Source organism: Antennarius striatus, chromosome 3, assembly GCF_040054535.1.
Source record: "Antennarius striatus isolate MH-2024 chromosome 3, ASM4005453v1, whole genome shotgun sequence".
Lineage (NCBI taxonomy): Eukaryota > Metazoa > Chordata > Actinopteri > Lophiiformes > Antennariidae > Antennarius > Antennarius striatus.
In genome coordinates, this window is record NC_090778.1 from 25,786,919 (window position 1) to 25,814,308 (window position 27,390).

Here is a 27,390-nt window from a genome sequence, read left to right on the forward strand (position 1 = left end):
ATGTGCTCCCCTGTTTACTTGGCACTTCAGTTTGTTGTATTGCAATTGTTTTGTTCTTTCTATGTAAGTACTTGAATAAAGAAAATATCACTTATCCTCAGATTACATGGGTCTCTACATGCACACGCATTCAGATGGAGGCAACATTATCCAACCCTCATTGTGATTTGGATTATTAGTAAAATATACTATTTATCAGCTAACCATTCGCACAAATACAATTCAAACATCACAGTGCAGCAGATATTAGAAGGTTTATTTCCACATTCAACAAAGGCCTCATAATTCTTCAGCCCCATGAATAGCATCTGACACCAGAGCACGCATTTGCAAAGCAGATGTGTTAAAACTCCATGTGCCCCTCATGGACTTGCTGCTATAGCAATATTTTTAAATGCTAAAGCTAAATTTATAACAGGCCCATACACCAAGATGTTCACCACTACTGACCCGATAGAACTATAAAAGTGCATTCCGGCCACTCAAAGCCACCTACACAGGACAAAGGGGTTCTATGGAGCAATAATTAAAGTGACACTTCTCCGGCCTGTAGATCAGCTGTACAGTATGTCTGGAAGAGGAAGATTGAAGCATGGCAATGTTTCTGTAATGCTGTGGAGATGTTTTGCTTCCTCTTGCACAGGAATCCCGCAACATGTCAAGGATCAGATGTACTGTATTCTGTATTAGAAAATCCTTGAAGGGAACATCTCATCATCTGTGAGGAAGATGAAGCTTGAGCATCATCTAACGTGTCATGTGGACAAGGATCCCTAGCAGATTTCAAAGTCCATCAAGGTTGGTTTTAGAAGAATTTCATCATCATTCAGTCATTTTAATTGAATCACATAAAAAATTATAATAATAAAATCTCTGGTGGGATTTCAATAAGAAATTTACATTAGATGAACCAAGAAATGTTCAGAATTGCAGGCTTAGTTTTTGTCCCTGAAGAATAGAACAAGATTCTTTGTTAGATTTGGCAGACTTTTTAGACACTTAGCTAGCAAAACCCTTCTTGCATGATTTGTCAAACAGAAAAAAAATACTCATGAAACTTAATATGCAACTTAATATTTTTTTAGGAGCTCAAAACTATTATCAAACATTTTTTTATTTATTTTAATAAAATAGATATTTAGAAAAAATAATCTTCGGTGTTTTAAAAAAAAAAGTTGAAAGGAAGTGCGAGCCCTCTAGTTCCGCACTTCCTGTTTTGAACTGTTGACGGGTTTAAAGGGATGAGGCGCTCAGCAGATGATAAAACCACTCAATGAAACCGGAATAAAAGTTGACCAAAATGAGCTGGTATGTCATTGGCCAACGTTATTATCGTATCGATATTATAATTCCAATTTTGAAATGTTAAAAGTAATATTTACCGAGGGCAGCTGGCTTTGTTGTCGAGGCTCCAGCTAGTTCCTGGTAGCTCCAACATACAGTAGATTAGCGCTACGTTAGCATAGCAGTTCACGCTAGCTTGTCAAACTAGACTTTTCTATTTGTTCGGAAATGCACTGCAGTGTCTTATCTGGTTAGCAGTTGCTAGCAAAGTGTTTTATGTGGCTTATAGATGATCCTATGGTGGTTGACAGGAGACTGTTTTGCTAGCTTACTTGCACAAAACCTAGGTTACTAGTTTTGGCCGCTAAACTACATGAAAGGACAAGAATTAATTGACAAAACTACTGTGTTAAGAAACATTTGTTTTTACTAGTTAAGTCAAAACACGGACTAGTTGGTTATTTATTTAAACTCATAGAGCTAATGGTTGGGTCAACAGGTTCAACAATGAAGGTAGTTCACATGTAGACAGCTGGTCCTATTGAGCTAACATTAGCATTTTGAAGTGTAACTGAATGATGACATATTTCTATGTTCTCCTTTGTACGTGTACTAGAGTAATATTTGTTCAGTTTGTCATCTGTGCATGTTTTCATAAAAATTCGTAGTACTTCCTACAACGGAAGTACGTCGTTCAGTGTGTTGATACCTTTAATATGTTTACCATCGCTTCTAGCTTTTAACACCGGAGTCATTCATATGTTAAAAGTTTGATTGAGGTATGTAGCATATGCTTTTGGGAAGAGATAATTACCTAATTAATGGTTTTTTTTAATTATCTAAAGAGGGTTGATTGAATTTTGAGATGATCTTGCTCTGGAGGGCATTGTTGGTTTTCTATCTGTAAAGCGCTTTGAAATGTCTTCAGATATGATTAAGCGCTAGATAAATAAAAGTTGATTGATTGATTGATTGATTGATCTGGAGGAATGTGGATATTCCAGACTTAATTTTTCAGCAACGTTGCTAGATACAGTAGATCATCTTTTAAACTTGCCGCTATCGATGAAATAGTTTTTGGCCAATCGAAATACAAAACCCTGGGCAAGTACAACTCATGATGTTCCAACTCTATCTTACAAATCCAGGTCAGAACCTGGATCACTAACTGGATCTGGGGACAGGCTCATATGTATTGGGTCACAGTACAGCATCAAAGAAGGGGTGCGGTCGTGTATGTCATTTTAATATAGCAGATGTACCATATTTTACATGTTCTCAAGTAGATGTGACAGTCGTGAAGTTATATTTAGAAGAAAAATAGATCCACAAGTCATTACTGAAAACAAGATTTTTGTTGAAATGTGTTTGGATTAGAATGGTAAGATAAAGAAAAACGTTGCTGTTTGTCAAGTCCAAACAAGGCAATGTCATAATCAATGTACAGGTCCTGTGCACTCTTGGCCAATTGCTATTTTTTTCATTCAGAAGCCTAAATGCTAACTGAAATTGTAAAAAGGGCTTGTGTGTAAGAAAACAATTTTTTGTTGTTCAAGGGTGAGTCACAATAGTGTGGGTTGAGTTATGCGCTGAGTGCTTTCTGGTTGAGTAGTGTAACACAAGCTTGTTAGACTAGTGTCATTCCTGCATTTGATAGTGTTTTAACTGTAACATTTGGCAGTATACTTGTGAAGTCATTTTAGCTAGCATTGTGGTAGCCAGTACACTAAGAGTCCTTCAGCAACTACTTTTGGTGAAACCTTTTATTTTATAACTATTTTTTCTAAGTATAACTTGAGGAATAAGTACACATTGATATCGGTATCAATGGCTAAGCATCCAAGAGTTATGGTAATGCTTGGCATGTTATCATTATTTTAAGAAATTCTGGGTGGTATCTGAAAATGAGCAATGGGCTCTGGTTTCTTTTTATTTTCTACCTTTTGAGCTCAAGTGGAAACCACAGCTCTTTATCTCCAGTCATTTTTCTCTGACTTAAAAGCTGGATTATCTTTTTACAGCATAGACAGAGCAGTTTTATGAAAAGACTTATCTCTCCAGTCGTTAACTGCCTCTCCAGACCAAACTATGCACATTTGTTTCTAATTTTTGGGACATTGCAGTTTTCTGTCGAACCACAGACGATTGTAGAATAAACATCAATGAAAGAAAAGAGGTGGTGTGAACAGTTGGTCTAATGACACGGGTGAACTGCACAGATATTACTTGAATATGTGAGTGTTGTAATCATAGAGCCTCCATCTCGCTGGTGATATCCCTGAGAAAGTAAACAACAGCAAACAGCTATCATTTTCAGCCAAATGGCAACAAGAAAACAGTTTTCATATGTGACAGAACACTGTGTGCACTTCTATTCTTGACTCTTCTCCAGACAAGTTAGGTTTATTTACATCTCTGTGTGATGTATAACATATTAGTTGGCTTTACAGGCCCTCAGCACTTGTCCCAGACACAACTCAAAGTTCTCCTAAGAGACAAAACTCCCTAAAACCATTTCTTATAACAAAAGTTCACTGAAGGCTCCATAAGAGTTTATTTATCATTGGCACCACTGTGTCTCCTCCTTTTGGCTCTTTTAGACAGAAGCTGTAGCATTGGGTCCTCTTAGTTCACAGGAAAACGAAAGAGGAAAATCAACCACATATCTTGTATTACAGTTTTTGTCTTTAATAGTCCTCTGTGTTGTCTCGATTTATTTTTATGTGGCAACTAGGAGTTTCATGTTTTCTGGCCAAGATTTGTTGTCTGTTCTTTGATTGTCCACCAGACTCAGCAACAATTGTAATTTGCTGTAAATTCTGCATCCATGTATTATTAAGGAGTGGCATGTTGGCATAGCATTAATTGTCTTTCATAGTTTTCTGTGTATGTGTTTAGCATCTGTTACCAGGTTCATAATAGCTGGTACACTATTCCCACATTTTAAGCTTTGGGTGTATGTATTAACCTTTCATTAAATTATATCACTAAAAGAATTACACTTAAATATAAAACTTTCACTACTTGATGAGTTGTTTCTGAAAAATGAATCAAATAATAATAGGCAAAAAGGATTGCACATCAATTAATACCACCTCTGCAACAAAGAGATGGCAACGCAAATCAATACATGCCCTAAATCAAGACTCAACTCAACAAAATTTTTGTAGAGGATTGTAACTCATTAAAATCCACTGCAGTTGAATTTCGTATTACTCTGGCCATTTTCAGTTTCATGAGATCAGTCTTAGATCATGAGTATGGGAAGGATTTTGTTTATCAGATCTCAACTGTGTGCTGTGGTTTAAAGTTTAAAAGGATGAGTTAGTACTTGTTTCAAAACTCGTATTTTTACAAGCTCTTTTTGTTCATCTGTATTGTGTGTACAGTAACTCCCTTTAAAACGGCTTTCACATTATCAGGGATGACGGTATTCAAGTAAGCGGGACAGCGTCACTCAGTTCAGTCAGACAGTCAATAGCTGGCAAGCGATGCTTCTACCAGCACGCACCGCCGAACACAAGGTCAAGAGTGGGGTTCTCGACCAGTGAAAAGAGTCCTTTATGGGCTCTGCTGACTGGTGCATTCCAATAAGGCCTGCACACTTGCTTCTATGACGTGAGAGGTTTGACTTTGGGGTCATCATCAGAACAATTCCACTTCCCAACATCTTCAACTAGCCCTCTGTGCTGTATGGAATATCCAAGGTTGAATGATGCACTATCCCTCTAATGGTGTACACATTTTCAGTTTTTGTGAAAAGCCATCGCTTCTTCCAGTCGGTGCATAATTTGTGCCAGATAGAGAAGACTGTTACATCTTTGTTCTTGCCTACGTGCTTCCTTGATAGCGGTGACGTTTAGCGGAGTACAACAGAAAGCAGCTCTGGAACAAGTTCACCCACTAATAATACAATAAACATAAGACAGCATTTTCTTAAATGCATCTGGGCTTGGAAAATGGAAAGGATGCATTATTACTAATAAGCAAGTGCTATTGATTAAATTCAGTAAGCTGTTGTTTTAGATTCATCTGCTTGCAACAACTAGTCTTCGATTTGTTTCAAGAAAATTGGACTTCATGCGTTTTGTCTTCGGCTGTGTTGTGGCCAGACCTCCACTATGTCAGACACAAACTCTGGGTTCACAGGACTCCACTTCCTAATGTTTCTAATTGGTGCATCCCCTACAGAAACAACGTTCAACAAGTTCCTCGCAGTGACTACATCCTCCATCATTTTCATTCCATCCCTCCGGTTTCCTGAAGCACTCTTCACTCTGTCAGTTGTCATGAACAGTTGTAGAAACTGTCCACTTCCCTTTGGCTCCCTGTTAAATTGAATGTATTCTGAATTGATGAAATTAACATCTCTTTTCAGTTTATCCATCGGAGCATTTAAGTGAAAATCCAGCATAATTAATTTCTTGTTCCTCCACTGTTGATACCTTCTTAAGAGTCTCATGACATTCCCTAGACTTTCCATAATGAAATTGCTTTGTATTCCACTGATGTTGTAAGTATTTGTTATTTAGACTTAATTCAATCAAGAGATGTGGTTGACCTCAAAGTCTCTTCCAAAATAGATGGTAGATATATGCTACCTGCTGCAAAATATTAAGGCAATTCACACAAAGAAAGTCATCACATATGCAGACTTACTAATTACAACAATCAGAATATTGTTAGCAAGAAATACTTTAATGCCCCTCAGAGGAATGACTGTCTTCATTTTCATTTCCGTATGGGTTTAAATCATTCCTGGAGCAAGTTTCCAATTAGTATAAAACATATTAGTATATACTGTATGAGTCTGTTGTGCAACTCTGTGTATATTTGTTATTACATCCTGCTTCAAAGCAGTGATGTACAGTATTGTAGTTGTCAATGTTTGTGCGTTTGTCCGTTCGTCCTTTCGTTAGTCCACCAAATATCTTCGCTACCGTTGCAGATAGAAAGCTGAAACAAAAACCGCATTACTTTGGCGGCAAAGGGGATGAAAAAATTTAAATTTCATCTTGACCTTGAGAAAACTAGGTCACGGTCAAATTTCAACTTTTGTACACTCAGGAACCGGATAAGATAGAAAGATGAGGGGGGAGGCCAGTGTAAGACCATAGATCAAAGCTAGTGCTTTGATCTACCTATGCACTAGCTTTGATCTATGGTCAAAGCTAGTGCATAGCTTTGGTCTACCCTGAAAGGTCAAAACTGCGCTATTGAGGTACTGCTTTCAGGGTACCCTGACCTACCCTGAAAGTAGGTCAGGGTAAGTCGCGGGATGTTGCAGTCTCTGACTGCCTTGTTAATAAACTGGAAATGATTGTGGGTTAAGGTCCTCCACGTCATATTTAAAGGGGTAGTTGGGTGCTACTTGTAAAAAAAGCTAGTGTTAAGGAGGCCAGTAGTAAGCGTGTGGTGTCATTGGGTACATGTCCGACCAGGCTGACTTGATTTTCAAGTGGTTCAGCTAAAATTACTACTGTAGATAAATACTGTCTGGTTCATTTTAGAGAATGCCGTACAGTTTCAGAAATACCTGCTTATGTAAATAATCTTCTGATGTTGTCGTGTAGTGGTCAGGCAATCGGAGAAAGGTGAGTCACATGAGATGGTGATGAGTAATACCTGTGCTTACTTTCCATGATGACACAGTGGGTGAAGCTGCTTTCCTAAGTGCTTCAGGATTACGTTACTAAATGTTTATGTTTTGTTTGTTTGGGGATTTTAGTTTTAATCCAGAAAGATCAGAATCAGCTCAAAATCAAAGGATACCAGAGCCGCGAGTGAATTGCGTTTTATTGTGTTTTACCAGGTTAATGCTGCTGTTGTTTGACCATGTAGAGTTTTGTGATTGAGCTGTCATCAAAGGGATCTGCTCCACACATCAGCCCGTTTTCCGGTTGCACAACGAGGCCCGGCATCACACCCTCTCGTTTCCATCTCATTAGTCTACACACCTTTCTTTTGACACAGCTGCTGCCTCACCCTGCCTGTCAGCGGCAACTGTCCATCATATGGCTTAGATTCCAGGCTATTAGTGCCACATCAGTGACAACCTAGAGTCACACACATCGACTAGGCATTGTATTCCATTTCATAGGTTCCCAAAACGCTCTGATGCTCGGTAGCAAATTATTAAGGCAAAGGCAGGGTTTTGAAATGGGAATAAAAGATTGTGCTTTAACTGAGAAAGAAAAGCTTCTTTTTTTCTTTTTATTCAGGATGTCGGCATGTTTGTCTTTCAAGAGTGAAGAAAAGTTTGTGTTTTATTCTACAAATTTGAGACCCAAGTTATTAGACTACTTGCCTGACTTTCTGAAATAGGTATGGAATTTTCCTGCAATATTCTGAAGGGTAGACATCTGGGTTTGATCAGCACCGGGGTCACGCACTAATGCTAATCTGAGAATATGGGACAATGGCTTCTGTTGAGGCATCACTTCCTGCAGTGGGAGATAAATGTGTGTAATGATGGCATGAAAATACTGTCCATTACTTTGACTGCTCTCTCCAGAGAAGCAGGAATTAACAGCTCCCCATTGTCCTTTTGCAAGGATCTGAAGGAGGCGCTTGTTCACCTTTAGACCTGCGCAAGCCTCTCGACACCCATCATGCAACTGATGACAGTTGAAGCATTCAGTTGTAATTCTCATTTTCCCGTTGCTTATATCTGTGACATGTCTTTGCCCTTTGTGTGACTGCAGGATCCCTTTCAAGATTGGGCAACCGAAGAAGCAGATTGTCTCTAAAACGGTGAGTCTCCCACGAGAAAGAAAATGACAAAATTATTTTAGCGGACATGAATGAAAACATAGAAATCATATGTATCACATGACTCGTAGTCTAAATAACGTAATCAGGGCACCTCACCCAGAAGACTGATTGGACATCAATTTATCTTAGCCATGCAAAGGGGGCAGAGGTGGTTACCTTGAAGTGACAGTCAGTGGGTGGACTCCTTGCTGGAGAAAACCACTTCCAGTGTAATGGCCCAGTGGTCACTGTCAGTTTGGGTTTCCAGCTTCCTGTGCCATCCTAGGCAGAAACCAGAAAGTGGGTTGGATGGAGCGCAGTCTGATAATCCACCAGCAGCAAAGTGTCAGCTGCCCTCCTCGTTATTTTGGCCACTGTGTTTAAATCCAGGAGCCCACAGAACCACAAGACAGGAACCCATGCTCCCTCTGTAACCTGCTTGGCATGTTTTAGAGACATGGTTGGTCAAACTGTCTCAGCCTGTCGACTATGGGAACACAATGCTGAAAGTATTTGACCTGCACTTCAACAGGAACCCAACAGAGCTGCAGTGGAAATGTTATTCAGCTGTGCACCCAGAAAGTCCACAGCCCGTGAACTCTTGAACCATTGTTAAGCTTCACACAGACCTTGAGATTCCAGCAGTATATGTCGTCATTCATGTGTTTTTGCTAGTATGCAAAAGATCTTATATGTGGTCACTTCTAATTTGCATGAACTGTTGTGGATAAGTTCTTGACAAGAATTGTGTTTTCTTTTAGGTTGAAAGAGACTTCGAGCGAGAATATGACAAACTCCAAAAGTAAGTTTGCATTAGGAGTTTTGCCTGTATGTGGTGTCCCAGTTTGTCATTTGAATATGGAGTTAAATTGTGCTGTCTTTGTGTGTACCGGAGCTTGTTTGGTAATAGGTCGTTTCTCCTACACGATTTTTGCTCGCACACATGATGTATTCAATTTTTCCGGAAGCACTGTTCTGGTATTTACAGCCAACTGTCAGTCTGAAATATTTTTCGTGCCGTAATATTACAATCTAACCATCATCTGATTATTTAAGGCTGGATTTTTTTTTCAAAGAAGATTTAATTACAATTACAGGTTTGTATACGTGTCTGTGTGTCTGTCATGCTGATTCGTATGGAATGGAAAAAATATACCCTTAAATGCATCATTAGTTTTCATAAATCCAGATCAATGGAGTAGATGTGAAATGCATCGACTTTGGTTTACGTCAATGACGGAAGAGGTCAGCATGCCTCAGGGCTCAGGACGTCCAGGCCTTCTCTCGCTTTGAGCTTGAGGTTATAGAAACTCTCCAGAGGCTCCACAGGATGAGTGGGAGCACTATTTTTCCTCTCAGGTTTTGTTGAGTAGGAGGGCCCGTCATCAGGAAGGTGTGGTGCCAGAAGATCTTCTGGATGAATCAGAGGGACAGACATGTACAGGCATTAGGGTTCTCCACCCTAGATATACTTATCAACAAACTGTTGGATATGACCTACATATACTTCTCTGTTGTTCTGTTTTTAATGCTCATCTGATAAACACAACTAAATAACTTAAGACTCACATTTCATTTTGAATGCAAACTGATTAAATGACCATTTCTTTTTTTTTGTGTGGGTCTCCTCTTTTCAAGATCAGCTTGTTGTAAGAACAGGGTTTGAGCAAAATGGTCAAAATGGGTCATGTCCTGTCCTATCCCAGTCAGACCAGGCATTTTGGAGGATCATTGTGTTTTTTCTGACTTCAAAAATCCATCATAGCTATGGCCTGAATGCCAGACTTTAGGCTTCAGAGTGGACCACACACCAATACATGACTTCACCCTGGTGTTACATTTGGTCCCGTTCCGAGACTCCACTAACTGGGCTCTAATTTTACTCTTAAATCAATACCGACTTTGTCAGAACGGTGCAGAAAATTATTCCGCCTCTAAATAAATTCTAAATTCTGCTTGATACAGATGGAATTTTTTAGTGAAACTACTGCAGTTCACTGAGTTGATTTATTTAAACTAGATGATGCTAGTCAGTTATGCATCTACATAATGTCTGGAATCAGTGTGTGGCTTCAGCAGTAAAATATGTAGAACCTAAGTGCCTGACCTAGTTCTTTTGTTCATGGAAATGACCAGGTACGATGGTTGAATGCGTCTTCGTTTTCTATTGTCATGCGAAGGGTTTGGGTGGAGGTCATCTTTCCGGTTTCTAGCAGGCGACGTGACCGCAAAGTCCCAGCATCGGGACGCTCTGTTAGCACCTTTTGGAAAGAGACTCCAGGCTTTACCTGGCCCTCCTCCAAAAAGGGCTCTCCAACTGCCAGTGCTCACAGAGTAGCTGCATTGTGCAACATGTTTTAAAGTAGGTGGTACTATCTGGATTTACATGCACAAACAGGCATCGGTCTCAGAGAACGTTAGTTTGTTTACATAGACGCTTTCACCTAATATTCCACAACCCGATCTCCATGATTGGCAGGGTTTTACTGTTATACTGCGAATTTCCTCATTGCATATTTGTCTCATTTCATTACTCTCAAGTGTTAAATGTGTCAGCCAATTTACAAGACTATTTTAGTTTGTTTTACATGATGCCCTCCATTGACTCCACTGGCATCCAGAGTTGCGTTCATGTCTTCTTGCCTAGTATTAATTCTCAATTCTCCTGCTTGCTGCCATCATAAAGAGAGAGAGATAATAAAAGTGATCAGGATGACATACCAGCGTTTCCATATGTATTCAGTTATGTCAGAGATACTTATATTCCCATTTTGCATCTACACTGGGAATATATTCACCAACCTATGGTAATAATATTAAATACTAATTAGCTTTTGGTACTGTTAGACATTTATAAGTGAATAGTTTGAGGGTGGCTGCTATGGGTTAATAAAACCCAGTTATATCCAGTTGGTGAGAGAATACGAGATGACACTGTGGAGATTGTTCTGACAGATTTTTTTTCCCGTGGTTTGAACAATAAGGGATGAAGTTACATCATTTATTGCAAATGACATTTTTGGAACAACCTCCATCTGGTACGTGGCGATGGAGCACGAAATCCTAAAACATGTCAAGATTAACAAAAGCAGGCAAGAGGATAAGTTATGATAGAAAATAATTAATAGTTTTTTGTTAAATTTCGTCAACTTGCAAGTTTACCAACACTTTGACAGGGTGACAAACAAAGGAATAAATTAAATTGAAGTTAGCGATCAGTGCATGTTTTCCAGGACCCCACATGTTACACAAATTCATGCTGAATCTTTAAATGTTGTGGCCAGTGGCCACAGTTACCCCGGCCCCCCATCACAAGAGGTCCTCAGGGATTACACTGCTAATATCGCCTCGTTAATTTAATCCCTCAAAGCGAAGATGGAGACGAAACCCCACTATGTTGTCTTTTTCATCCAACCTGCAGAAGTGATATGACAGCAGTCTCAGGGGAGATTCTAAACCCCTCGTTTGCTTTAATTGATGTAATGAATGGCGTGTGCTTCCAGCCTCCATAGTCTGGTAATTGCCGTTTTTAACACCCATCAATGGAATATGTGCAGTGGAATGATTGAAGACATTAATGGGTTTGAGCACAAATATGGTTGACAGTAACAAGAAGAATCTGTCGTACTATTAATTAGCTAACGGATGTTATTTATATAATTTGTGTGTGTGTGTGTGTGTGTGTTTAGATTTCTCTTTTTATCATTGTATTTTCTGATTAACGTTATTGTCTGTTACACGTTTCAACCCATGATTCCCAGTGTCATTGATGCTTTACTCTCTTCCAATGCCAGCAGCTGACTGATCATCACTGTTGTTCTTCTCGTCTCACAGGCTGGAGGATCAGACGAAAAAGCTTCACAAGGACATGAAGAAAAGCACTGAGGCTGATTTAGGTGTGTTACCGCCGTGTGCGCCATTGATCTCCACTTGTTCACCGACACACTTGATGTTACTTGGCAGGTTTTTTCAGAGCTTAGAAAGATGTTTGGTCGTCTCGATGTGTTTGGTGGGTGCATAGTCTTTCCCTAATAATTTGACAAATGAGACGTGAGTGCGGGCCTTCATCCTATACAGACTTCAGGCCATCAGTGTGTGCCTTTTGGATTTCTGATCTCTTTATACACCATTTGTTTTGAACTCAATGTGTCTACCCTCTCTGCCTTTACTTATTCATGCAATTGCCAGCGACAGACTCCATGTTTACTCTAATTTTTATTTACTTATTTGTTGGTTTTGGAGTTGCGCATTTGGGGAGCAGCAGTAGACATGGCCTGTGGTAAGCAGTCAGTTGTGGGGGTGGAGAAGCAGGGAAGAATGGAGGAGCGAAAGACTTCTTCATTTCCTCTTCTTTGTGCTTTAGAATATGGATGTCTGTGTTGTCGAGTGTCATAGTGTCAGGCCCTCATTATTGTTAACGATTCCTGCTGTTACACAGGTCTCCACCAACCAGTCCTGCACTGCATGTCATCAATACATTTAATACATCACTTTCTATGTTTACAATCATTTATCAAGTCAAGAAGAGTTGTGTTGAAACCACTGCCAATTCGCTGGTGAAGGCGTATAACATATGAGAAAGTCAACTTGTGATTCTCGTGATGATGGTTTATATTGGATACTTTCAAAATGTGCGATTTGTTGCCTGTCAAACAGAGAAAGGTGTGGAAATGCAAAGCCGCGATAATTGATTGGCTGAAACTTGCTCTCAGGAATCCAAAGGTACTGTGAAAAGATTGTCCGTGAAGCCCATTTTCACCACTGCCTCTCCAGTCAGCTCGTGTCATCTCAGTGAAGCTGATTTGTTTTGACTGTGAAGCCATAATCTGATATGTGCTCAGTGTCTAAGCAAAGTGGCATGAGTACAGATTAACAGTAATTGGAGCTGTCAGTGTAAGAACGTTGCAACGATTCTTGTTGGTCCGGTGAATATTTAACATGGCAGCCGGCTGCAACTTCTAAGCCTTAATGCAAGCGACAAAAATTGCCCCCAAGAAAAAGAGTAAGAATTTGGCAGGTACACGGCCAGCAAACTGTATGATTTCTTTCACGTATTCCTCTTCTCTCTGTGTGTCTGTCAGCCATGTCCAAAGCGGCGGTGAAGATCTCTGCAGACCTGCTGAGTAACCCGCTGTGTGAGCAGGACCAGGCCTTCCTGGAGACGATGACTGCTCTGGATACAGCCATGAGAAGGATGGAAGCCTTCAACCAGGAGAAGGTCAGAATCCATCCCGTTATGTTTTACACGTTTCACATTTTTTTTGGTATGCATCTCGCTCTTTTCCCTGCTTTGTTTTCTTGGCACTTGCCATTTTGCCATTGGCACAGATAGCATCAGATTGGTATCGGGGGGAAATGTCTTTCCTCAGACAAAGAAGGAAACTGCATGAGGTTGTGTCGAAAATTTGTGCGTTCGTATTTGCAAATTCTGTGCAGCCTGTGGACTAGAAATGAGCCTTATGTGTTTCCTTCTGCTGCTTCTGAAAAACATGTGTTGCATCATCCCCTATAAGCTTAGGATACTGGTTTTCAGCTGTTAAAACATGTATTTATGACTCATTTGATTCTTAAATAACGTACAATAGACAGCAGAGAAAGTCCTTTGCTTCCATTACTGACTGAAACAACCAATTAGCTTGAGTTCAGCACTGTTTTTATATCAATAGTTTGTGCATCTTCCCACACTGTCTGGAAAGGTTACAGCTTGATAAATCAGCTTGAATTAATGACACTTCATATAAACTTAGCGTTGGGCAGAATGAAGCTGACATTTCCATCCATAGCGCTGCTGGTGCGGCTAACCTGTGATCCGTCACTGACTTCTCATAGGTTTCCTTTCTTGACATCTGCAGCAGCGAGTATCATGTTTTCAGTTTAGGCTCATATATGAACTGATTAGAATCTGGTGCTTAAAGGTCAAGGTCGCCGTGACACCAAGAAACGTGTTTGGTCACAACTTAAAATACTAATTATGATTATAATGTGCCAAAAGATGAAAATATTATCCAATGGCAAATTACATCCTCAAAGGTCAATTTCTATCTTGGTGACGGGTCTCCGAGCCTGCTTGGAAACTGTTTCTATGAAACGTGTTTGTTTTGTTTGTCGCTTTGTTCTGTACCGTTGACATTCGTCTTCATTGGTCGAGCATATGATCAGCTCGCAGGCGTTTTAGCTGTGTTTGTTCCTCCCAAAGAATTTACCAACTAATATACTCATTTTGCAGACTTTAAGCTTCAGGCATTGTTCATATCACCATGTAATGAAGCCATCTGTATTCATCTGTAGAAACTTTCGAAGTGTAAGACACTACACTGTACTTCTCATTGATCCTAATTGTGAGTATTTGTCTCGTAAACTTTGCTTTCAGACCATTGTTTTGTTCGAAGGGGCAATCATGGCGTAGACTGCTCTCGCTCTTTCACTGCTGATAAGTCCTTGTCAGCTGTCAGGCCTCTACATATTATTTGCCGGTTACACTTCAGCTTTTGATTGGAATCATTGCCAAAGGTATTTCTAGTGTGAATCATAGTGGCATTGCATTTGTAAGTCCTTAAGGCACTGCATTGTGAAGGGTAGGCTTCTAAAGAAAGAACGCAGGAGATCACACTTAGACATATACCCATTGACTTTTTTTCATCTGTGTTTTCTTGACTCATTGCCCTGTTGTGAAGTTTTCTGTGCTTTATACAGCGCAAATACACACACACACACACACACACATATACACGTATATAACACATATATTCATACGCACATAAAGGTATGTGTGTGTATATAGTTTTTATACATACAGTATACATGCAGTATATATATATATAAATAAAATTACTGTATATATACAGTGTATATATATATGTATATATGTGTATGTACTGTAAATATACAGTACATTCACATGTATATACATTAATATATGTACATGTATGTACTGTGTATGTACACATTTACATGCACAGTACATGTATGTTTACTTTCAAATATAGCTATATTAAGCTTGATAATAGAATAATAATAGTAATAGAATTTGAACAATTATTTAATGATTATATGGAAAAGTGATTTTCACAAGTGTATTCATATGTATCCATTTATAAATTAATCTTATGATTTTGTCCCTTTTTGATTGTGCACTTTTTTTTAATTTGTGTGGTTTCCACGGAAACATGTGGTTTTAGGAGAGTCATCTCAAACTACAAATTCTAGCTTCACCAAACTTGATGCATAAATCAACTGTAATTAACAGAGATGCGTGAGTCTATTGACCGTGCTCTAGTCATTTTACTTTCTGAGTTTCCCGTCGAAAGAAGATTCAAAGGTCAGCCTGAAGGTCAGTCATCTGCCACGGCTCCGGGCTCACCAAAGGGAGGCGGGATGTCATCTCCAGATGACTGCTGTTTAAAATACCACTCTTTCAGACTGGCTTTGCTCTCTGCTCATCAAATTTTACAGGAGCAATTCTGAGTGACTAGACAGCAGAATGTGGGTTGGACAGATCGTGTGGGTTTGTGACCCGGGGTGTGTTCGTTCCTGGTCTTGGCTTGGTCGAGTGCCTAGCAGAGCATTCCTGCCAGTTTGACTGCTTTCGCTGTAGAGTAACTTGTACATTTGTCTGATTTTATACAATATCCATTTTTGTTTCTTTTTTTCTTTTCTTTTTTCTTTTTAGTTTCTTCAAATTTAGAACAGAAAAACTTTATCATCAAAAAGGATGTCTGGTTCTTAAAATGAATCTTTCTTTCTACATCATTTGAAGACAAAAGTTACCAGATTAAAGTCTCCCTGCTTACACCCCTCACCCCCACCCCCACCATCACCACCACTACTACCCCCCAGGGCTAAAATAGTAACCATGGAGGTCAAGGCATTGCTGATCCTGCCTCAGCCTTTCTCTCCTCAGCACCCTCATCATCTCATTTTAATGGGATGTTGTGTTTCCACATAGTAAGCACACAGTTTCTCTTTACAACACATATGATAGTTGGGATTTTTTTCTCCTTGTTTTTCTCTGTGGCTGTGGTTTGTGTGACTGTAATTCCGCTAGGTAACAGTTTTTCACTCAGGGAGGACAACAGTCACTCACTCTATCGACGTGGTTGCTTTTTTTTAAGACACTTTCATCCAGATCTGATTTTGACAGCTAGGTCACACCTCAATTTCTCTGCACGTCTTTCAGTCTCACTAAATAAAAATCCTCACCCTCGCACAATGTGTGGTTTCAGGTTCCTTTGTAGAGTAGCTAAAAAAGTGAGCTAAAGGCAAAATAATGATTGCTAGCCCTTTTTTTTTTTTTGGTCAGTCTGCTGTGTTGAATTTCACCCCAGGTTTGCTAGGTGTTTTAAATCCAGCGCAGCTCGCTGGAACACCGATCCAGCTTCTCCCTTCAAGCCGACTGTTGATTCTGACGGCACCGCCAGCGAACCCTCTTGTTTCAGCAAAACAGACACAAAAGCATCCACCCTTTGCTCTTCTCCGTGTTGAGACAAGATGCTGCGCCGCGGGGCCCGCGAGTGAGAGAGCCAGCAGATAAAACGTGCAGTGATAATGAAGGCAGCAGTGGCCCAGGTCTGTGTTATTTCTGGGGCTGAGGAGGGCGCGCAGCCCCGCCGGCTCACCGCTACCGAAGCTGAGCCCCAGTGTAGATGGCGGCAGTGCAGCAGAGGATGCTCCGTTTGGAGGGATATTGATTTCCTCTGCGATCTGTGTGTATTTTTGGGAGGCCTGTGTGCCAGGATGGCCTCTGCCCCGTGACTCACTGATGGAGACTACTGCTTGAGCGTCGGCCTCGGGCTCTGCGGGGCCTCCGAGGAATAGCTCTGCACCCACCCCCCCCATCCTCTTCCCCCCCCTCTGTGGGAAGGGGCAGAGGGTAGAGGGCACCAGCATGCTTAAGCAAATCTGCCGCTGTTGTTCTCCCTCCTCGCTGCATGCTCTCACCTTAGAAGCAGCGGCGCAGCTCCAGTCAGGGAGGGGGGGAGTGATGGTGGGGGGGTGTGAATATGTAAAACAAAGAAAATGTGAATTCCCATGTACTTATTTGTTATTGCTTCTCTGTTTTCCCTCAAACCACAATCAACCATTTTGTACTTGGAAATGTGCCGGTGTGAAGCTCCAAGTGTTGCTGTATGTTCTCAGAGATGGTCGGGGCATTTTTTACAAAGCACAGCTGCGATCCTGCTTCCTTTTTTGTTGTATGATTGACTGTCCTTCCGATAGCGAGTGAACATATGATTAACGGAGCTGCTCATTGTTCTCCTGCAGCTGTCGCTTAACATCTCGGCTGTTTTTATAAATTCTCCTTCACCGTTCTTATCGTTTTTACTCTTCACTCGACTCCTTTGCCTGATCGAGTTAGAGCGCTGTCACATTCGACGAGTAAGTTGTCTTCAATCTGCAATGTAAATGACGCCAGAAACTTTATTAATTGCATTTTCAACTTCTGTCGGTGAGACTCTGTGCCGGGGCTGGAGGCCTCGAGATGAGATCTTCGTTTACTTCCATTTAACACCCCCCCCCCCGCCTCCCGCTCCTTCCCCTTCTTCCCTCCCCTGTCGGTTCTGGCAACCAGAAAGAGAATGCAGGAAAATATAAACTGTTATTGTTAAAATGTTTGTTTGCAAAGAACTTTCATCTTGTAAGGCAGCCCACCCTCCACAGGATTTGAAATCAGTTGGGTTTTACTTTCATGTCCGTCCCTTGACAGTTGCATTCTTTTGTATCGCGAGCTCGATGAATATTCAGGTTTTTATCCTCGGGGCTTGCGTACAATAAAATAGTCAACGTCATGAAAGTTTCTTTGCGAGAAACCCCCTCCTTTTTTCTTCTTGAGTGCTCCATTTGAAATAAACACAATTGTCGATGTTTGTGTAGTGGCATAACTTATCAGCTAATGAATGAGAGACGCTGAAGGTATTTTGTTCCCGTTTCAGTTTTGATGTAACCCAATTTGACAGTGAATTTAAAAAAAAAAAAAAAAAAGTAATGCCTTATTGCTTATGTTGGTGTTTCTTTTTTTTTTATCACAGGTCACCCAAATCCAGAAGACAGTTATCGACCCTTTGAAAAAGTAAGTGCTCATCTTGATTTCTCATATTTTTTTCCACTGCCATATTTTAAGGGTTGGCCTTAAATGTGCCTTTATGTCAGACCAAGGTCAAATAATTGCCGCTGAAAAGTTTGGAATAGCCAAGTGTTTTATTTTTTCACACATGGGTCAAACAGTGAATTTGAATGCATTACAAAGTCGAAGGAAAGCAAAAGGCTAGTTCTCCATGTTTTTGCACCCTAATGTTCCTGATGTGGTGAATCCATATGACACCTCTGGCAAATTAAGTCCAGCGCCCTTTTAAACTTTTTATGATTTGACCTACAGTGTTGGTGCAGGGCCACAGGAAGGGCCTGCAGTGTACTAATCCGGATTGTAAAAAGTTGAGTAGGAAATGAGTGGCGCTGATGTGGTAGTTGTGTGTCTGGAATAAAGTTTATTTGGTTTTCATTCCTGATATTCACTCTTATTGAAGCCTGCTGCAAGTGCTATTCCATGCCTTATCCGTTACAGACACACACACACACACACACACACACACACATGCAAGCAGAGGCTCTGAAGGGAGTGGTTGAACCATCCCATCCGTCTTCCGGAGAGCTTATTAAGGTTTTGCTTCCTCCTCTCAGCTCCTCCCAGGAGGTTCAACATGTGCTGCGTAAGAGAGATCCACATGTGTTTCTGTTGCAGGTTTATAGTGAAACCCATAATATTGTTCGTTAATTTTTCAAAATAACCATAAAACTGGAATAGGTTGGGTCTGTGTGTGTGTGTGTGTGTGTGTGTGTATGTGTGTGTGTGTGTGTGTTAAGCCCATTCTTCCTCATGTGCTCTGGTGGCGGAGCAATGACAGGATGGAATGGTTCTAATTTCCTCTTCCTGGTGGGCGGCGGGCGGACGTGTGGGCAGGCTCAGAATATGGCAAAGGTCCCAGCTTCCCGGGTCCAGAGCTGCGGATTGGTCGAGGAGGAGAACGGTCTCAGGACAGCGCACGTTCACACAAACACACACGACACGCACACGCGCAAACACCGACCCAGATTTTGGAGGTACATAGACGGTATTTTGAAGCATAAGGTTAAGCCTTTACATGCTTCTGCAATAGAGAGGAAGTAAGTTCGTAAACGTGTTTTGAAGTTGAGCTCAAGTGACCTCTTTTTCCCTTCTGAAAAACAGAGCACTCGTAATTATTAGTTTATTAAAGTGTCCTCTATAGAAAATGGAGACACAAAAGCTGCAATCTTTAAAGCTTCCATTAAGATTCCATTAGTCCGTCACTAATGAACATTTTTCACTGTTTACTTAGTCTGGAAATACTCTGCTGATAATCCAGTTTCATCGCAAAGAGTATTAGAGAAAAGTTTAAAAGGAGAACGTTAACGTTAATGGAAAACCTTGAATGGTGTGTGTGTGTGTGTTTGTTAGGTATGCGCTGGCGTCCGCGGGTGATTGCTCTTTCAAATATTGGCGTCCATCCTTAATACCCCGGCGTGGTAAAATGCACATTAAACAAACAAAAACCAGAGGCAGAAACCCCTCCACCCCCAGCCTCCGTTCTCTCCCTCTCGGGCGCAGACGTGGATTTCATCCACTCGGCGGGGGTCGCTCGGTGACATCATCCTGTTAGCGTGAAGGGAGGGAGTGCGTGGGCACTGAGGCATTCGTGTTATCTCGGCCTCCTGACCCCGCCCTCTCTGCTCTGCTGCTGGTTTGGGTGAGACACAAGTCACGCCTGTTGTGACACCTCTGCTTCGGGGTGAACGCTGACTGTACAAGCCATTCTCACCCCCCAGAAATGAGGAGAAAGCCTCCCCCGGAATAGGTTGTGAGGTCCGGGGCAAATGGGGCCACTCAGCCTTAGCTAGTTGGCTAAGACTGAATCTTTAGGTGACAGAAATCCAAATTGATGAAGTTTTGTTGTTCCTTTTTCGTCCCGGGATGTTTAGCTGTGATTGGATGTATTTTGTATTTTTCCATCTTATCTGCCACATCATCGTTTCCAGGCTGTCGAGTTGGTTTGTGTTCTGATCAACAAAACACGAGACAAGTTGCAGCAGATCAAACTCTTGTCCTGCAGAAACAAAGGAGCTTCTGCTGGTGTCTACGTCACACACACACACACACACACACACACACACACACACACACACACACACACACACACACACACACACAGGAGTTCTCCATTGCCCAACAGATGCTTATTATTTCACATGTCCAACCAGCACATTTTACATGACGTAAGGTTGAAACCGTGACACACTGGACACGGGAATTTTGACACGACTTTCACTTGCTGTATTTTTAGTTGTTTTCGCTGTGTGTTCTGTTGCAGTAGTGATTTAATTGATGGTGATGGACGTGAGGGGCAGCCAGCATGCTAGACTGAGGGTGTCCAGACCAGACTTTGGCTTGGCTGACGGCACATTTGCCTGTCTGTGGATTGGCAGCCACTCATAAACACACTTTCTAGTCCAGATGCTATTTCTATCCGGCCTGTTCGCCACACCCCGACCTTTCACATGGACTGTGGTGCGGCCTTGGCCCCCGTGCAGCACAAAAACCAACCTCATCCAGGCAAGACTGAGTGCAAACGCAGACCTAGCCGGCTAAGTAGTAGTTGTCCGACGGAGGCGGGGGCATTGAGGGAAAAGTGACAATGCTACTTCGTTTTATTCTGTCAACAACTTCCGGACACAGAGAGGAGCACGGCAGGGACAGGAAAGGGTTAAGAATCGATTTGGCCCAGCATCAAACGTTTTCCTCCTCCGTTAGCGCCAGGAGAGCGCGCGTCTCTTGAAAGTCTCATTGTGCAGGAACGTAGCGCTTGCTGGCAGTGTTGTCCCGCTTACGGGACAACAATAGGCCATTGTCGCACGTCATGAGGAAATTGCTCCGTGCTGTCAGGTGAAGCACGCCGGCGAGAATGCCATCCCAAAAGCTGGTTCGCTGCTGCGTCGTCATCAGCCAATAGGATCATGTTGGAGAGCAGTCATGCCTAGAGGGCAGTTACATAATCCCTTGGCACTTTAAGAATGTGTACACTGGAACAGATAGTAGACTTAAGGATCGGCATCCACCCCTGCCATAAACTGGGCCAAAGTGGTATTTTATAAATAGCGGTAGAGCGTGGGCCGTGGGGTTGGGCCAATTTGGGGCTGTGATGTCACTGACACGCTACAAGACCACTCCTTGCTGAACATCCGGTAGTAAACAATCCCTGCTTGTCTAGTTCCTTCCCTCTCCTGCCCTTCTGGTTTAAAGGTGCCTCTGCAGACGCCGCCGCAATCCCAAGATTTCACAACCAAGTCACGGGTTCTCTATGGTTCCCTCGTCTGCTGCGCGGCGCAGGACGAGGGTTGCCATGGAGAGAAACGTAAATCACGAAGCCCACACATTTTGTGGCCAATAACACTATGGGTGGAGGCATGAGAAGCTATTGTAGCAGTGTGCCTACACTGTTGATGAAACGCTTTAAATGAGTCATTCAGAAAAATCTCTATCTCAGTCACTTCTAATTGTTTTTTACCGCTGACACACATTCAGCAGACACCTGTGGGAATAACCTGTGACCCGCTTTTTAAAACGCTCTGTCCCTGCTTTGGGTGTTCGTCATGTACCAACAATTTGTTCATGTTTGTCCTGGTTTTTTTTTGTTGTTGTTGTTATTTTTTCTTAAGAGCTCACGCTGTTGCTTTATTTTTGCTTTCTTTCTGTTTTATAACCTTATAGCTAAAAAGAATTTATCATAGATGCTTCGTTTCAGAGGAGGATGCTGTGTGTTATTGGTGCCTACAATAGCAGAGACTTTCATTCTGGAGTTTATATTTCATTTCAGTCCGATGTTCTCACTTTACTTTTCCCTATTTCTATATTTTCTCACTTAATATTAAATAGAATTCTTTCTGTATATGATATTCCTGCTTCACAGCCACAAAACCAGTGCAACAAGTCCCAGGATGAAGCTCAGACTCCTGTTGCTAAGTTACAGATGAGTGTTTTCCTATTTTTAGTGCTGAAGACGAGGATTCTCATCGCAAGAATATATTTTCATTTGGAATATGATAATTGTCACAAAATGAATTGTTTCATGCCATTTTGAACTCCAGTAATTAGATAATAGATTAGAGGAAGCTTAATGCAGAGCTGTCCTCTGGGGGTTGAGAGTACCTCTACAATAAGATGTTGAGGAGAGGAATTTTATTAATTCATAATGATTTTCTTCAAAGATGGGATGCGATGCACGCTGCAGTTCTGCAAATTTTCATAAAGTGAGGAAAGCTTTTTTGACTGCTTCATTAAACCTTTTGTCTCCCTGTAAGTCACTATGGTGTAAATGTCTTGAACTGCATCCGTGCTAACCCGTGTGCGTTCGGCTATGTCAAAGGTCGTCTGTGTGCTTGTTTTTTTGCAGGTACAGCGGCGTTTTCCCCAGCCTCAACATGGCGGTCAAACGGCGGGAACAGGCGCTGCAGGACTACAAACGCTTGCAGTCTAAAGTGGAAAAGTATGAAGAGAAAGAAAAAACCGGACCCGTAATGGTCAAACTGCATCAGGTATTTCCAGCGCTAACGCTAGTATCGCTGCACGTGTCGGTCCACTCCGATGCTCCCTCTATCTGCGCGGGAGCAGAGTTCACTTGCTCTTACATGTTGCACATATTGTGAATAGAGTGGGAAAAAAAAACACAAATGCTGACTGGATATGAACAAAAATAGTTGAGCACATGCATACTGTACATGTGCGCTCCTTCACCCACGCAAGCTACCAGGCTCTCAAGTAGTGCCTTTTCAAAAAGGCACTGCTGCACATCTACAGGCTTGTAATTGAGAATGGTAGACACACACACACACACACACACACACACTGAGGCCACTACAGAAGCACACACATTCACAGATAGCTCTGCAGTATTGCTTATGCTATTGCCTCTAACACATCCTCACATGGCGAGCCACCCACACACACTGAGAAAAGCACTGTCAGGGGAACAAAGCCTTGAAGAGGCCCCCACGTCCCTGCCCTTTGAGTCCCCGCGCACTTACACAAACGATCCCGACAAACACTCAGATGCCATTTGAGTGTCTGAAGAAAACTAACTAATGATCCGTAATGCGGCGCATAAACAGCGTGTTGTAATGCGAATATAGCTCTTCTCCTCTTCCCCTTAATAAAAGTTCTCACCCTCTCACACGCATTCATTGTGCATTCCATAACTCTGTGCCTACAGTAGACTACCCACTAATACATTCACACACAGATCAGCGGCTCTGGCGTCCACTCACAGCCAAGTCTGCCCACATTACCCACTCCTCCTCACTGCGGTCGTGATTACAGCCCTTTTTTCGCACTGCTTCGTGGGAATTAGGCAAATATATCTCTCTGAACAATAAAAAAAAAAAAAAAAAAAACGATGCTGAGGATGACTCCGGTATTTAAATGCTGAAAATGATTTTGTTTCTCTCATAAGTTTCTCATGGAGGAATGAACTGAATTAGGATGTTAATTTCCAGGAGGTGTTGTGTAAAGTTACAGTCGCTGGTGACCGTTAGTGACCCGTTCTTTTTGTTTCCTCCCTCCTCTTCACACCCCAGGCCAGAGAGGAGCTCCGGCCGGTCAGGGAAGACTTCGAGGCCAAGAACAAACAGCTGCTGGACGAGATGCCCAAGTTCTACCACAGCCGCATCGACTACTTCCAGCCCAGCTTTGAGGCTCTCATCAGGGCGCAGGTTGGTGATTCCCCCCCCACCCCCCTCCTCCTTTTCCAGAGATGCCCACACAGCAAGGAAAGCACGCACACACCCACTACACAGTGTGCTGTTACACCATCTGAGAGTGGTTTTAACAGTCTGATGAAAGGGGGCGTATAATCCTGACAGTCTGTCTCCCTCCACGTAGTCCTAATATGATTAACCCCCCAGGGACGGCCCACACCACTGGAGGCCTCATCTGTCTGGTTCCACTCTAACCCCCCCCCATCCAAACCTGAAGCTTCTCTTAAAGCAGCTGGACGTCTTAAATAAGCGCCACCATGTCCCGTGTCTCCCCCCCATCCCCACCCAGACCTGCCCTGCCGTGTCATTTCCTCTTTGGGACAATCCCTGGCACACTCGTAATTAGTAAACCAGATTAGGTTCCACCTAATGACAATTATGGAGCTCTATGATGTACTTTGAAGTTAAAATTAGCCAGAGGAGCAATCGTCTATCGCCAGCGTTAAACACCGGCAACAGCTGATTCCTCGCTTAAGATTACATCTCATTTTTCACAGCGCGGGAACGATATAAAATCTAGAAATCACACCGCTGCTTTTTTCCTCCATCGAAATTATTTTTGCTCTTGGAGCTCAGACACATGAATGAGCGTTTACACATGTTTACGCACACACGCAGCCACACGTGGGTGGCTGGAGGACCGGTGGACCTCATCCCCAGCCTTTTGCTGCATGTGCTCGGTTTCGTCCTCCACTCCCTTCCCTCTCAGCCGCCGCTGTTGCAGCTCGGCTCCCAGCGGCAGCGGCGGCGAAAAAAGGCACAAAGGCTGCCTTTGTTGCGAGCGCTCGGCTCCAACGCCGCGAGTCCTGCCCAGCGACCGTCAGCGGGACACTTGGCCTGACCCGTTCACCTTGACAGATGTTGATGAATCCAGACTTTGTCTTGATTTTTTTTATTAATGTTTTGAAAGATTCCTTTTCTTTGTCCGTTTTTCAGTTGTTTCCTGAAACAATGGCCAAGCATTAAATTCAGGATATGAAGGATGTGACTTAAATAAGTCGTTAATTTCGTCGACTCAGACGTCAGAGTAGAGCCTAAATAAATATTGCTGCTCGGGTCGGTGGTGTGTTCAAATGCACAGACAGAAGTTATGTAAATTAAAGCTCTGCTTCAGCCAAAGGCTTCTTTCTTTACACGTAGGTGGTCACAGTTGTGCGAGGCTGCATTTACTCTTAATTGTAATAGTAAAGCATCTGTGCTGCAGAGGGCACGCAGACGCTGATCCGGTGTACATTATCATCAACGCTCGTATGGATATTTCCGACGGCCCTTTCAACAAGCCACTTTTGAAGAAAAAAATATCCGCTTCACCCCCTACAAATAGCAGAAACCTGAAACTTGTGGCCCACTCATGTGGTTTAGGTGGCAAATGTCAGTATAAACATACAAATGTCTTTCAGACCGGCCACTTAAAAATCCTTGTACATACAGCGTAGTTTACAGACTTGAGTGTCTGTTCATGAGATAGCAGGAGAAATATTGTTTCTGAATAAGATGGAGGTTCGTTACCACGTCGACTCTTAAATCAATGAACCGTTCTGTTGTTCTTGTTTCAACCCGCTGTGACACAAAATGCCCGAAAAGCCAACAGAACCGTCTCCAAAGCGAGGTATCGTGATTTAAATATGAGCGTCTGTTTGAGTGAGGAGTAGTCCTGTTTTTTAAGGAGTTGCATTTCCCGGTACTTTCATTCTGTGCCGATTCTTCTGGAGTCTTGTAATGTGATTAAAGTCTATTAATCATCAAAGCAGCCCTCCAGAGAGCCTGACTCATGAACTAAGGGGAAGAAGCAAGGGTGGGAAGTGTCGAGAAAGCTTTCAGAGAACACTCTCTATCTCTTGTTCAGAGTGGGAGAGAGAAGCAGGGTCACTACCCACTGAAGAGCTGGGTTTTGGGGGGGCTTTGTTGGAGTTGTTTGATATCTTTGGGCTCCCTCTTCTCCTCTCCAACAGCTTCTCATTAGCGGGGTTGAGGAGCTATGAGACGGGCAGCTTACGCAGAGCAAAAGCAAGGTCAGGTGGTGCGAGAGGAGAAGAGTTTGGTTGTGAATTCTGGAGGTTTTGTGTGGTTTGACCCTGTCCCGTCCTTATCAGAGGCCCGACAGGGCTATATTTCTGTCTTTATTAAGTCTTACCCCCCTTTCCTGCCCCCTCCAGGTGGTCTATTTCACCGAAATGTACAAGATCTTCAGCGAGTTAACGGACCAGATCGACCAGGCAGGCTTGACTGATGAGCAGAGGGAGAGAGAGACGGAGGCCAAGCTGAGCGAGCTGCGTGCTCTGTCCATTGTCGCTGACGACTGAGGGAGGAAAGCCGAAAAGCTGGGAAGGGCTCCTTTCATGCCTTTCTGAATGGACTGCACTCTTCTCCCTCACACAGTTCAAACAGATAGGAAATGGATAGCAGCAGCCTTAACCTGATAATCACCCCCCCACCCCCAATTCCTCTTGCACTACACTCTATTTGATTGTCAGACTCTCTGCAATGTAAATCAGATGAAACATCACGTTAACTAAGCCATGATCCAGCATTAGAAACCGATCCGTTCTCCATCAGTACTAACTAACGCCGGGGATCGAGCGAGGAAGTGTTTTTATTTTCCATTCATCTGTGTTACCAACAAACTGTGAAAAAATATTTTTATTAACCAACTTTGAAACTGCAAACACAGCTGAGTGGATGTTATCTAACACACCACAGGTTATTGGCAAGGAAACGCTTCTTATGGCCTTTGGTGGTTATCTCTAAATTTAGCGCTGTGCCATGCTTAAAGCTTTTTGTTGAGGGTTCATAACACGGTATCAGTGACACCGCCCGTGCGTAATGTGCCTACGTCGTCTTTATTATGGATGTAAAATGAAAACTCACTCGCAGGAAGCCGGATTGTGCCTTTGCAGCCGCGATTAAAGGTCAAGTACTCCTGTGTGCAGAGATCAAGTCACTTCTGTGGCACGATCAGTCCAAAACATAGGCTGGTGCTCCCCCTAGTGGCCAACACTAATCATGACATGTCTTTTTATTTACCTCATCTATTGTTTGTTCTATTGTTGTGGTTCAGTTAGTCTGCTCACATGTTTTTTGGCTCTCCAGAGAAAATGCTTCTTCTGGTTGGAGCCCAGCTAGTTTCCGGCGTTCCTGACTTCAGGGCCAAATCATTCCGCCATTGCACTCCTTTGTTTCCACCTTGATCAGGTACTGCCTCGGCATGACAAAGGGGCTGCGTGGGAAGCTCCGCCCACCAGACGCTCCCATATCACCGTGTCATAGTGAGATATTTATTCTCTAAAAATGGATTTTTGAAGGAAAGGCTTTGTTGAATGTCTGTAAATGTAATAATGAAGGTTTTTTTTCTGAATTTGTGAAACGTTAAGTTGTAGCTGTGGTTTTATTTTTAACACTAGCATTGTTTTTAACATTTTAAATGTAATTCTGTTGCGATCTGTTATGTCCATTTATAACAATCACGAAATAAACCATTAGAGTAACTATGATCTGCATCGTGTTGTCGCTGTGAAGTTTTAATTACACAAAATG

The 27,390-nt window shown here is 42.4% G+C and overlaps 1 protein-coding gene across 1 annotated transcript; it reads left to right on the forward strand.

Moving 5' to 3' along the window:
* Positions 1–1,199: 1,199 nt before the first annotated feature.
* Positions 1,200–27,347, forward strand: bin3 (bridging integrator 3). Its single transcript, XM_068309964.1, has 9 exons — positions 1,200–1,308; positions 7,989–8,037; positions 8,799–8,839; positions 11,872–11,933; positions 13,119–13,255; positions 18,063–18,103; positions 22,497–22,638; positions 23,677–23,811; positions 26,013–27,347. Exons 1-9 carry the CDS (start codon positions 1,301–1,303, stop codon positions 26,157–26,159), a joined length of 762 nt encoding a protein of 253 aa, XP_068166065.1. The 5' UTR covers positions 1,200–1,300; the 3' UTR covers positions 26,160–27,347.
* Positions 27,348–27,390: the final 43 nt, after the last annotated feature.

Excerpts from the sequence above, each read along its gene's own strand:
- bin3 (XM_068309964.1), top strand. Across the intron at positions 13,256-18,062 it reads AAGCCTTCAACCAGGAGAAG|GTCACCCAAATCCAGAAGAC; the intron begins GTCAGAATCCAT and ends TTTTTATCACAG. Across the intron at positions 23,812-26,012 it reads AGGCTCTCATCAGGGCGCAG|GTGGTCTATTTCACCGAAAT; the intron begins GTTGGTGATTCC and ends TGCCCCCTCCAG.